We start from the raw sequence: 12,184 nt of genomic DNA, 5'->3' as shown, positions 1-12,184 counted from the left end.
TAGGGTGGAGGCGATATGATCCTTGACTAGTCTCTCAAAGCACTTCATGATGACGGAAGTGAGTGCTATGGGGCGATAGTCGTTTAGCTCAGTTACCTTAGCTTTCTTGGGAACAGGAACAATGGTGGCTCTCTTGAAGCATGTGGGAACAGCAGACTGGGATAGGGATTGATTGAATATGTCCGTAAACACACCAGCCAGCTGGTCGGCGCATGCTCTGAGGACGCTGCTGGACACAGAAAATACATAAAGCATATGCAACAGAACAGAAACATGTCCTTTGTGTCAAGTTCTCTCTCTCAAATTGTTCGGTAACCCTTGATTTGGATAGTCCATCTGTAGAGAGAGAGTGTGTGTGTACTGTGAGGATGTACAGCTTCCTATTGTCAACAACAGAGGGAGCCATTGGCTAAGTGCTAGGTCTGCTCTGTAACTGGTAATGTTTTCTTAGGGTAGTCTGTTTTACTGGGGGTGGGGAGTTTTTTGCAGTCTGTGGTGAGGTTGGTTCTGTGGGGAGGTCCCAGGGATAATTACAACCTCTTCATACCGAATTTGCAAATTGTCATTCAAGTACCGACTTTAGGGTAACAGCCTACCGGTAGGCTACTTCATTTACTACTGTATACCGCCACCCTCTGGATGGGTAACTTTTTGGACAACACAAGAAAAGAGTTGATTTCCTTTTTTGGAAAAAAGTCTGACATATTTCCACTGGAAAGCCCTTGGAGGGATGCTGTTCATAACAACATGGAAACAAGATATGTCTTAGTCATTGTGCTTCTAAGTGTCTTCTGTTGTTGGACTTACAGCCAAGAACTAAATCCCAGCGGCAGAAATGTATGCAAAACTGAGTAAGTCATTGTGTACCTGTTTTAAATAGGTTTTATGCTTGAAATTGATGGACACAACTATTACAGTAGCCTGATTCATGTCTGTAAAGGTAGATAAACAAGCATTCAATTGTTTTAGATATGTTAAAGTTTGAGATTTTCTGAATACCCAAGCCCTTATATTCACAGATAATCTTCCTCAGATCTCTGCTCATTTAGTCTACTGCTACATTGAGTCTTTGTGCCAGTAATTCCCTGCATTTTGAATGCTGTGACAGATTTGCATCTGAATGTGATTAGGATAATGTTCAGTATGTAAATGTCTTCGTCTATTTGTCATGACTGAAATGTGATCATAACATTAGTTTGGATGGAAGGAGTTAAATTATGTTAGTTTCTATAAATCAAATACAGATGATTTCCAGATGAACTAATGTTATTTTTCTCCCTCCCAGATCTGACAGGCTCCAATGTTGTAGTGGCTGGGCACAGCAAGGAGATGAGTGCTTAATACGTGAGTACTCGAAAGCCTGTATTATCCCATTCAACAAACCTGAACCACATCATTGGGAGTAGACTCCCAAACCATTTTTCCTCTTCATTTCTAAAAGCATAATTATTTATTGTGAACTAACTTGCCCAATGGTTTTTCTTCAGCAATTTGTGAGGGTAACTTCACCTGCAAAGAAAATGAAGTTTGTGTGCGACCCCACGAATGCCGCTGTCGTCATGGTTATTTTGGAGCCACTTGTGATATGAGTAAGTTAGTTCCCTGTTCCTTCCTCACAGCAATCCTTAAAGCAGCAATCAGCAGTTGAAACAATAACAAAGTGTCCTCCCTGTCCCTGTTTCAATAAAAGCTCAAATGTATAGACAGAGCTATGGATGCAAGTACTAACCATCCATGATATCAAAATTATAGTTTTAACCATGTTTTGAGGCTATAAAATGTTTGTTAACATTTACTTTGTTTAAAAAACATTGGAGTAAAACAAGCGTATATTTGGGGTTCTGACGGGGTACGACAGTTAATAAACTAAGCTCATGAGGCCTTAGTAAGTTATATTCTTCAAGAATCAATGGGTACATATAATTAATTTATACATAAGGTAAAATGGAAGTAGCAATTGCAGATTGTAATTTTTCCATTGATTTCAAGCATAAATTCCTTTGAAAGGTAGTGTAAGTCTGTTAACACTGCAGTCATTTTCACATACAGCCAGTCCAGGTAGCCTACTTCTTAGAACTAAGTAGTCTACGTCCAGAGAACTTAGTGTACAAATGATCTCTTTGTCTATACATATTTGCCTTACATCCGCTCTGTAGAATGTCCGTTTAAGTTCTGGGGGCCTGACTGCAAGGGTAAGTGTGATTGCCATCCCAACGGGAGGTGCGATGATGTCACTGGGGCCTGCACCTGTAACCCTAATCGCTGGGGGCCAAACTGTGAGAGAGCCTGCGACTGCCAGCAGGGCCAATGCAACCAGGAGACAGGCGCTTGTATGTGCTTCCCAGGCTATTGGGGCCCTCAGTGCTCTAACAACTGTTACTGCAGAGTAAACTCTATGTGTGATGTGGGAACTGGCCAGTGCCACTGCCATTCTGGCTGGTATGGGAGGAACTGCGGTGCCAAGTGTGCCTGCAATGCCTCTCCGTGTGACCAGCTCACCGGTCGCTGCAAGTGTCGAGAGCGTCTGTGGGGTACTCACTGCGAGCACAAGTGCCAGTGTCTCCAAGGACGCTGTAACCCGGCGGATGGATCGTGCACCTGCAAGCCAGGATTCAGAGGGAAGTTGTGCAGGGAGACGTGTCCAGCTGGATTCTACGGACAAAATTGCAGAAACAGGTGTGTGACAGCTGTGTTAGACAAAGCGGACTTACTTGAAACCACTCTGGTAGCCAGAGGTTATTTAGCTGGATAAGACATGCATGGCTTTGCTCTTTGCTCGTTCAGTCTGCTGTACGGTGCCCATTGTGGTAACCATGTGGTGAAGCTGGCAAATCTAATGTGGTTTGCAAACTGTTTTGAGCTGTGAAACACCTAAAGTGTTTGGCCACCTGAAGCTGTTGGCAATAAGACCTCTAGTCACAAGCCAGTTTCTAACCACAAGGGAACTAGCCTTGGCTGAAAGGCTCTGGAAGAGGGAACCAACCATTTGGAAACCCTATTCCAGCATGAATATTACTGTAATGAATTTAGTTAGTCCATGCTATTCATCTTTTGTTACAATATTACTCAGGACTTGGTCTTACTGCTCTTCCAGGTGTGGTCACTGCAAAGGCCAGCAGCCCTGCAAGGTGGCAGAGGGACATTGCATTGCATGTGAAAGCGGTTGGAATGGCACCAGGTGTGACCAGATGTGTGCTCCTGGGTTCTTTGGTGAAAACTGCAAGGACGTTTGCTCATCCTGTAAAGACGGACACTTCTGCAACCGCATCGACGGAAAATGCCCCCACTGCAACCCTGGTTGGATGGGTGATCGGTAGGAATACGATTATGAGCTTCCGATCACATTCGTCATCTCTAATCAAATGTAGATAAGAAAGGCAATTACATCCCGTCTGAGTTTGTGCGTGATCTTCAACCATTTGTCTTCACAGATGTGAGGTCAAGTGCCCAAATGGAACCTATGGAGAGAACTGTGTCAATGACTGCAACAGCTGCTTCAATGGGATATGTCACTTCGCCACAGGAAATTGTCTCTGTAATCCTGGCTTCTCTGGTGCCTAGTGAGTGCAAAGCATTTTACATGCAAATATTTAAAAAGAAAACTAATTGAATGTAACAAATAGAGAAAGTAATATGGATGGTGTCAAGACCAATTTTGAAAATTTCATCAATTAAATTTCACACTCTTTCCTATGCAGCTGTAATGTGAGCTGTTCAGCAGGTCAGTATGGGCTTAACTGTACCCAGACCTGTTCCTGCCATGACAACAACTGCAACATAGTGACTGGAGCATGCAACCTACGTAAGAACCTTTCCTAAAACAGACTTGTGTAATGTGACGAGGGAAAAAAGTGTCATGTATTATTTTTCCAGAGAGCTTATTGGTAACATATGTATCCGCCATAAAAACACACACGACAGATACAGTGGGGCAAAAAAGTATTTAGTCATCCACCAATTGTGCAAGTTCTCCCACTTAAAAAGATGAGAGAGGCCTGTAATTTTCATCATAGGTACACTTCAACTATGACAGACAAAATGTGAAAAGAAAAATCCAGAAAATCACATTGTAGGATTTTAATGAATTTATTTGCAAATTATAATGGAAAATAAGTATTTGGTCACCTACAAACAAGCAAGATTTCTGGCTCTCACAGACCTGTAACTTTAAGAGGCTCCTCTGTCCTCCACTCGTTACCTGTATTAATGGCACCTGTTTGAACTTGTTATCAGTATAAAAGACACCTGTCCACAACCTCAAACAGTCACACTCCAAACTCCACTATGGCCAAGACCAAAGAGCTGTCAAAGGACACCAGAAACAAAATTGTAGACCTGCACCAGGCTGGGAAGACTGAATCTGCAATAGGTAAGCAGCTTGGTTTGAAGAAATCAACTGTGGGAGCAATTATTAGGAAATGGAAGACAGACAAGACCACTGATAATCTCCCTCGATCTGGGGCTCCACGCAAGATCTCACCCCGTGGGGTCAAAATGATCACAAGAACAGTGAGCAAAAATCCCAGAACCACACGGGGGGACCTAGTGAATGGCCTGCAGAGAGCTGGGACCAAAGTAACAAAGCCTACCATCAGTAACACACTACGCCGCAAGGGACTCAAATCCTGCAGTGCCAGACGTGTCCCCCTGCTTAAGCCAGTACATGTCCAGGCCCGTCTGAAGTTTGTTAGAGAGCATTTGGATGATCCAGAAGAAGATTGGGAGAATGTCATATGGTCAGATGAAACCAAAATATAACTTTTTGGTCAAAACTCAACTTGTCGTGTTTGGAGGACAAAGAATGCTGAGTTGCACCCAAAGAACACCATACCTACTGTGAAGCATGGGGGTGGAAACATCATGCTTTGGGGCTGTATTTCTGCAAATGGACCAGGACTGATCTGTGTAAAAGAAAGAATGAATGGGGCCATGTATCGTGAGATTTTGAGTGAAAACCTCCTTCCATCAGCAAGGGCATTGAAGATGAAACGTGGCTGGGTCTTTCAGCATGACAATGATCCCAAACACACCGCCCGGGCAACGAAGGAGTGGCTTCGTAAGAAGCATTTCAAGATCCTGGAGTGGCCTAACCAGTCTCCAGATCTCAACCCAATAGAAAATCTTTGGAGGGAGTTGAAAGTCTGTGTTGCCCAGCAACAGCCTCAAAACATCACTGCTCTAGAGGAGATCTGCATGGAGGAATGGGCCAAAATACCAGCAACAGTGTGTGAAAACCTTGTGAAGACTTACAGAAAACGTTTGACCTTTGTCATTGCCAACAAATGGTATATAACAAAGTATTGAGATAAACTTTTGTTATTGACCAAATACTTATTTTCCACCATAATTTGCAAATATACTCATTAAAAATCCTACAATGTGATTTTCTGGATTTTTTTTTCTCATTTTGTCTGTCATAGTTGACGTGTACCTATGATGAAAATTACAGGCCTCTCATCTTTTTAAGTGGGAGAACTTGCACAATTGTTGGCTGACTAAATACTTTTTTGCCCCACTGTATTTATTTTTAAAAGGAGTCTATTCTGTGGCAAGTTGGACAGATGTATGACCTCTGCTCTTTGAACAGAGCCTAACCAGAGGATGGGTGTGATGGCAGCAGGTGTGCTGGTCACCTGTCTCCTGCTCCTCTCCTTGCTGTGTTGCTGCTGCGTCTGCAGACAGAACGAGTAAGAATGATTGTTGTTTGTATTGGGGCACAATAAATATATTGTCACATTAGCTGTAGTTAAATTTATACTTCACATCTTCTTTGGTTTCTCTGTTGATTGCATTTAGCCCTGAGAAAAGGTCCAAAAGAAGACTATGTGGAGGGTTCACACGAATCAGCTCTAAACTTCCTCATATCCCACTGAGACGGCAGAAGCTACCCAACGTTGTTGGTAGGTCCTACCTGCACAAACTCAATGAATGTTAACGTACGTTTTCACTGGGTTCTCATGATTGACGATAAACCAGTCCAATACCCAAAGATAGTTCTCTCCTAAATCAAAGTAGCATCCCTTCTCCTTGGTTTTTTGCTTTGCCTGCTCTCTGAATGGCTGTGACAGTGAACTCAGCGTCTATTTAAAACCATACTTAAACAGCGTCCTGCTTGTCCCCTCTTCATCCTCCCGATTTCTCTACATTCCATCGAGGGCCCCTCTAGACCACCGACAGGAAGTGTCAAAAATGATCTTAACCTGCAATTTCTCTCTACTGGAACAGGGGCAGCGGGCTAGAAGGGGGATGTTTGGGCTGGGTGGACTGATGTATGACACAGGAAGTCAGGGGGAAATATAAGGTCCCATGTGTAACACAATTTCTTTGAAGGGACAAATGTAGTGAAGGATTATTGTTGTTAACAAATAAGTTCAAAGCTTTAGCGAATGTAGGCTCTAACTGTTAAGAGGCTAAGTGTTTGCTCGGTTTCTGTTCTCCACAGTGTCCCACCATGACCCTGAGAATACTTTCAACTGTAGTTTCATTGAGCCCCCCTCTGTAGTGGAGCAACCCACCGCCTCCGGGTCATCCAGAGCGTCCTTCTCTTCCGTAGAGACCACAGAGGACGGACATGTCTGTGCTGTGCCTGACGGTGGGTATCCCAGACTAAATCTTCCCTGTCACTCCTGCATGATAAGAAGGCTGCATTAAAAACCCCTCTGTCTGTTCTCTCTGTGACAGTGACACCTGTCTATCCTAGAACCTTCATTTCTGCAGGTGATGGGAATTCGTTAAGGCAAATTATTGTACAAAATATGTGAAGGAAGGTTACATTTTTCACATTGAGCTCCGATAATGATGGGAATGTCATTCCAAAAACAAGAGATCATTTTGGAATGACAGAACATTATGAGGTGATGAGTTGTTGGCTGCACACAACGTTTTGTTTTTGTATGATTCACTGATTTTCTGCAATGACTAGATTTTTGTCAAAACAACTGCTGCATAGTCATATCCGGTGTAAGATCCAGAGGGTGATGTGTAAACTACAGTTCTTGATAGATCATCATTTCACTGATCTGCCCTAAATGCACTGCCTAATCTGCTGCAGTATCATCCAATGAAAGCCCTTGCTTCTAAAGTAAGCATGAACAGGAAAATGTTAATAGTAGGTAATCCAGTACTTAAAACATTCCCAAAGCATTTGTGTTTATTTCCTTAATATCTTTAGAGCTGAAGGGGAGACGGATTCTGATGATCTTTTATTTAATTGAATAAAAATTGACGTTTGAACTTCTCTCGCCCTCTCTCTCGCCCTTTCTCTCGCCCTCTGAGAAGAGAACAAAAAGAAAGGGGACAGAATCAACACAACAGAGACTACAGTACTAGCTGATGATGATGTCTCTGAGGTAGACACATTGCCGGAGGACAGGGATATGACTGAGCAGGCTTCAGTTAACACCAGTGAGCTGCCACTCCAGAAGTCATCAGAGAGTGAGGGCTCCTGCAGTGGCACAGAGTCAGCCACCAGCACCCTCTGCCTCAGGGTCTCTGCCCCTCAGCCACCACAGCAGTCCAGCAAGGAGCCAGAGAACAATGGCGGGTCAAACAATGTCAAATATAATGGAAAGCCTATAGCTGCTGAGAGGATTAAACCACAGCCACCAGACCCCTCCACCAAGCCCAAGCTCTCATGGATCCATGCATCTCCTGGGCCAAATCAGAATCAGATAAGTCAGGAAGAGACTGTGGCTGAGGATAACATTTGTACCAGAAAGAAAGCCAGCAAGCAGCGAGCTCCCAACGCCCCAGAGTCTGCAGGTACAGTTGGGGCCAGCTCCCTAGGTGAGAAGAAGCCTAATAAAAGCAGACCAGGTCTGTTGCAGATAGAGCACATCAATGGGGCAGTGCAGAGTGTCCTGAGGAAAATGGGCAATTTCCGTGTTGATCGGAAAGCTGCAATCCCCAAAGAGTCCCCAGAGAAGAGGCCCAGCTTATCCCTAAACAGGGAGGTTAACCAACCGAACATACACTCTGAGGTAGCCTCTCTCTTAACTGCTCAGCTGAAGGAGAAGACTCAGAGCCTGAACAGGAGCGAGGCCGGCAGCTGTGAAGAGAGCCTGTCTCACCTCCAGGCCCAGAGAAAGAAGCCCACCCCGCCCCAAAAGACCTCGGGCACCCAGCCTGGAGCTGGAAAGGATTTGCTTCCCACATCCGACAGCTCACAGAAGCCTATGCCAGATAGTCCATCTAAAGAAGCCAAATACCAAGAGAAACAAGACTCTAACAACTCTGAAAGCAGCTCAGATAAGGGAGAGCCCAAAAATAAGACCCCAATGAAAAAGCCTCCTCGGAAAAAGAGCAAGGAAGGTAATGTAGACTCAAAAATACAGACTACAGCTCCAAAGGTTGCAGTGATGCCACCAAAGGCTTCAAATTAGCACAGCCAGTCTGGATGTTTCTCAATTCTGGAAAAACAATGACGCACATGTTGTGATGCTTGAAATAATTGATTGGACACATGTTTCATTGTGTTTAGCACCAAATCAAATTAACGATGGAATCTTTTCCCTTGAGTGGATGTTTTTGATCTTGAGAAATGTTATTATACAATGCAGTATTCTTTATATTTGAACTTTTTATATTCCTTCACTTTAGTTATTGTCAAATCAATATATTAGTAAAAGTGCTAAGACAGAATAATTATTTGCCCTCGTTATTTTATTCATTTTCTAATTTGTTCATATCGAATAGACCAAACACCCCAAAATCTGGATTTTGCATCTCCCATATCTAATCAATATTTTAATTTGGAAAGTCGATCCCACTGCCCAGAACTTTGGAGCCACGACTGGGCCTCAGACAAACAAGAGGTGTGGTGTATTGATGGTGGAACAGTCTGGGGTCTGTGTAGAGGGCCCTGTGGCTGTCTGACACATGTGCTACAGTTGTGTGTGTGCAGTTTGTTGGGGGAGAATGATAGACTTTGAGGCAGCTGTAAAGACTACAGAAGATCATATGGTGTTTAATTGAATCCAGACTGTTGGCACCGGTCGTCTTGAATCCATGATGTGACCTGCTTAGACAGGAACATCTCTCCCTTTGCTATCAGGAGTCACAGACAAAGCAAAGACACGTTTAGGAGCAGCAAGGGCTTGAAAATAAGTTATTAAACGTAAATAAGTAACATTGCAAGTAAGTAACATAGTAAGATTTGCAGATCACTTGAAATTATGCAGGAACATGTCCTCACAGACCAGCTGCCTTGTTGTGAACATTAGATCATAATGAACACATTTATAGAGGCTCCAATGGTTGAGTGTACAAACAGGCTTTCAAGGCATGACTGTGTGTATTGCTGCACGCATAGGTGTCTATACATCAGTATTTAATTCTAGAAGTTTTACTGTGGAAAAGGGATCGGGACTAGTGGTGGGAAGGGGACTAGAATTACGTTTTGACTGCCTGTTTAAACATCTCCGTGTAGCTTGATCTGTAACTGAATGCCAGGCCTTGAGAAGCAACCGCCAACTCAATCCTGTCCCAGAATCCTCTTGGGAGACAGTGGTTAGCATAGATACACCCTATGAAAGCATTAACATCTTGTAGCCATTACATCGATGGAAAAACATTTACGACTTGAGGAAAAAAAGCAAATATTTTGTGCTAAGCAAAGCAGAAAACCTAGAGTGATAACACCTAAACATCAGTATGACCTAATTGGAAACCTTGGTCTCAGAAAAACATAAGTTGTTACCTAAATATGGTTTGAATTTGTTGTCTTAATATATTTTTGGAATGCCAAGATGGTACAGGATCATTCACTGAGAATTGTATTTTCTGAAATTTTGTATTAAAAAAATGACTTTGGATATGGGCCATACATGTGTTAGATTCTAAGTTCTGGTACAAATCCAGTTGGACACCAAAGGAAGCTCAGACTAGATTTATTCCATCCAAACTGAATGCTGCAGCTGCATAGCACACAATTTTACATAAGCATATATTTATGCCTTCTGATTAGGAGTCACCTCCTCGTCTATCGAGGATAAACAATCAGTGTTGCTGGGCAATAACTAAGTATGTTCCTCCTATTGGTGTTCCAGAACCTTCATGAGAAGGGATGTGTACATGTGTGTGCGATAAGACTACAGTTGGAGTATTGTTGGGGTGGGCCCCTCTAGCCCCCCTCCCAGAGGTTTCTTCTCTCTTCAAATTTCTCCTCACCTCAATGTTAAACTCCACGTCTCTCACTGCCCTAGTTCCACAGAATCTTGCCTGACCTTACCAGGAACTGAGAGTCAGCTGTGGCTCTTTACCTACTTTCTTAGAAATATGAATATACAACAATAACATATGTGGACATAGACACTTTCTGCACTTCCCTTTGTCCCAGCAACACTCTCCGGCTCTAACATCCTAAACAATAACAAATTATTACTACTAATAAGCAGATTATGCAATTACTAACGGACTGATTATGCAACTAAAAACTGTCTCAAGTCAAATACATGGCTCCAAAAGTACTGTATATAACACCACAAGCAAATGGCAGGACTTTTCTATGGGAATGACTACATGATTGCGAGTGTCTAGTCACTGTGGTATGAAGGGGATGGTGGGAACCTTCTGTGTAGGCAACGCTACACCATGATCTTTTCATTTTCTCTGTTCTCCGAAACAGGAATGGAAAGTACAGACATCATGAAATATCAGAATTGTAAACCAGCACAGGCGACCCAGAACGAACAGACATGATCATAGCCAGGACAAGTGTTATGATGTGACTCATCAAAGAGGGAATTTCCTTTGTATATTGTGTAAGAACTTTCTATCAGTCACATGGTCATATTGGAGCCACTCAAATAAGGGTGTCAATCAATATGTGCCACAATAAACTGGAAAAAGCTGCTATCATCGCCAACATGTAGGCCAAAGCACACGTTATCTCATCTCTGCAAGCAATACCAAAACTGGCTCCATCTTTCCATGCTAACATACTTGTTCTGCTAACAGTCAAGTTCATTGTCTGTCAGGAACACATTCTAGTCTTCTTGAACTCATCATTTATTCTCTGGACACAATCACAACATCCACAATAAAACTGCTCATGATCTCTCTCTACCCCCAGAGATTATACTTGACCAGAATCCGCAATCTGGCTGTATATCATTCCTTTTTGTGTCCATGCAGGTGCTCTGACTACATGTTTATACTATAGAAAAATGGGTCAAAACATCTGGGTTGTACCAATGATTTATATAAACCATGGATTGCTGATGCTATGCATTGGCCATTGAGAGGCTTTGAAGCCACCTGTCGGCCATATTGGCACTCCCCAGTAGAAGCAGTCCTCCATAGGAATGAATGGAATTTGACAGTATTTCAATGCAATGTTTCAAGGACAAAATTACATGTACAAGTATTTCTTTATTGTAGTGGCGACATCAACATTAGTAATCTCAAGATAAATAATACTTTCATTTTTATGTTTAGCTGACTAAATATAATTTAAAAGTATGCATTAAGGTGTCTGTAACTGGGGCGGCAGGTAGCCTAGTGGTTATCACGGTAAGCCAGTAACCAAAATGGTTGCTGGATCAAATCCCTGAGCTGACAAGGTAAAAATATGTTGTTCTACCCCTGAACAAGGCAGTTAACCCACTCTTCCCCGGTAAGGCCATCACTGTAAATACAAATTTGTTCTTAACTGACTTGACTGGTTAAATTTTTTTTTAAATTAAATGTAGAAATTAATAAATATATTTCTATAGCTTCAAAAATATTTTTTACAATGGAGGGGGAGTGCCAAGATGGAGGCACTATTGCATATATAAATCATTGGGTTATACCAACCTTAGATGTGGGATATAAAGCTTTACATAAACAGCACATGGATAAAAATAGATGGATGCTGAATGGACTACAAAAAGAGGGAATTGCTCCATCTGCTGGACACTGTCTTCCTCGAGTTACCTACTATAGCTGGGTAAAAGAAATGCCTGAAACTAATATAAAACGCAACATGTAAAATGTTGGCCCCATGTTTCATGAGCTGAAATAAAATATACCAAAAAACTTGCATACACACCAAAGGCTTCTCAAATTTTGAGCACAAATGTATTTATCCCCCTCCTCTCCCCTGTAACTATTCCCCAGGTCGTTGCTGCAAACGAGAACGTGTTCTCACTCAACTTACCTGGTAAAATAGCGGATAAATAAAATAAATAAAAAATGTACATCC

General features: G+C 42.5%; 1 protein-coding gene across 1 annotated transcript; it reads left to right on the top strand.

Moving 5' to 3' along the window:
- The first annotated feature begins 471 nt into the window (after positions 1-471).
- LOC139408763 (scavenger receptor class F member 2-like) lies at positions 472-9,820 on the top strand. The gene is made up of 11 exons (XM_071153060.1): positions 472-851; positions 1,286-1,344; positions 1,488-1,589; positions 2,157-2,676; positions 3,095-3,313; positions 3,432-3,560; positions 3,699-3,802; positions 5,588-5,687; positions 5,797-5,900; positions 6,443-6,592; positions 7,279-9,820. The coding sequence occupies exons 1-11, from the start codon at positions 640-642 to the stop codon at positions 8,379-8,381; spliced, it is 2,802 nt and encodes a 933-aa protein (XP_071009161.1). The 5' UTR covers positions 472-639; the 3' UTR covers positions 8,382-9,820.
- Positions 9,821-12,184: the final 2,364 nt, after the last annotated feature.

This window comes from Oncorhynchus clarkii, chromosome 5 (genome assembly GCF_045791955.1).
Source record: "Oncorhynchus clarkii lewisi isolate Uvic-CL-2024 chromosome 5, UVic_Ocla_1.0, whole genome shotgun sequence".
In the NCBI taxonomy this organism is placed as follows: domain Eukaryota; kingdom Metazoa; phylum Chordata; class Actinopteri; order Salmoniformes; family Salmonidae; genus Oncorhynchus; species Oncorhynchus clarkii.
This window is presented reverse-complemented; position numbering and strand designations above follow the sequence as displayed.

Coding starts and splice junctions, on each gene's coding strand:
- LOC139408763 (XM_071153060.1), top strand. CDS start 640: ATGGGTAACTTTTTGGACAACACAAGAAAAGAGTTGATTTCCTTTTTT. Junction 852..1,285: donor AGAAATGTATGCAAAACTGA/GTAAGTCATTGT, acceptor TCTCCCTCCCAG/ATCTGACAGGCTCCAATGTT. Junction 1,345..1,487: donor AGGAGATGAGTGCTTAATAC/GTGAGTACTCGA, acceptor GTTTTTCTTCAG/CAATTTGTGAGGGTAACTTC.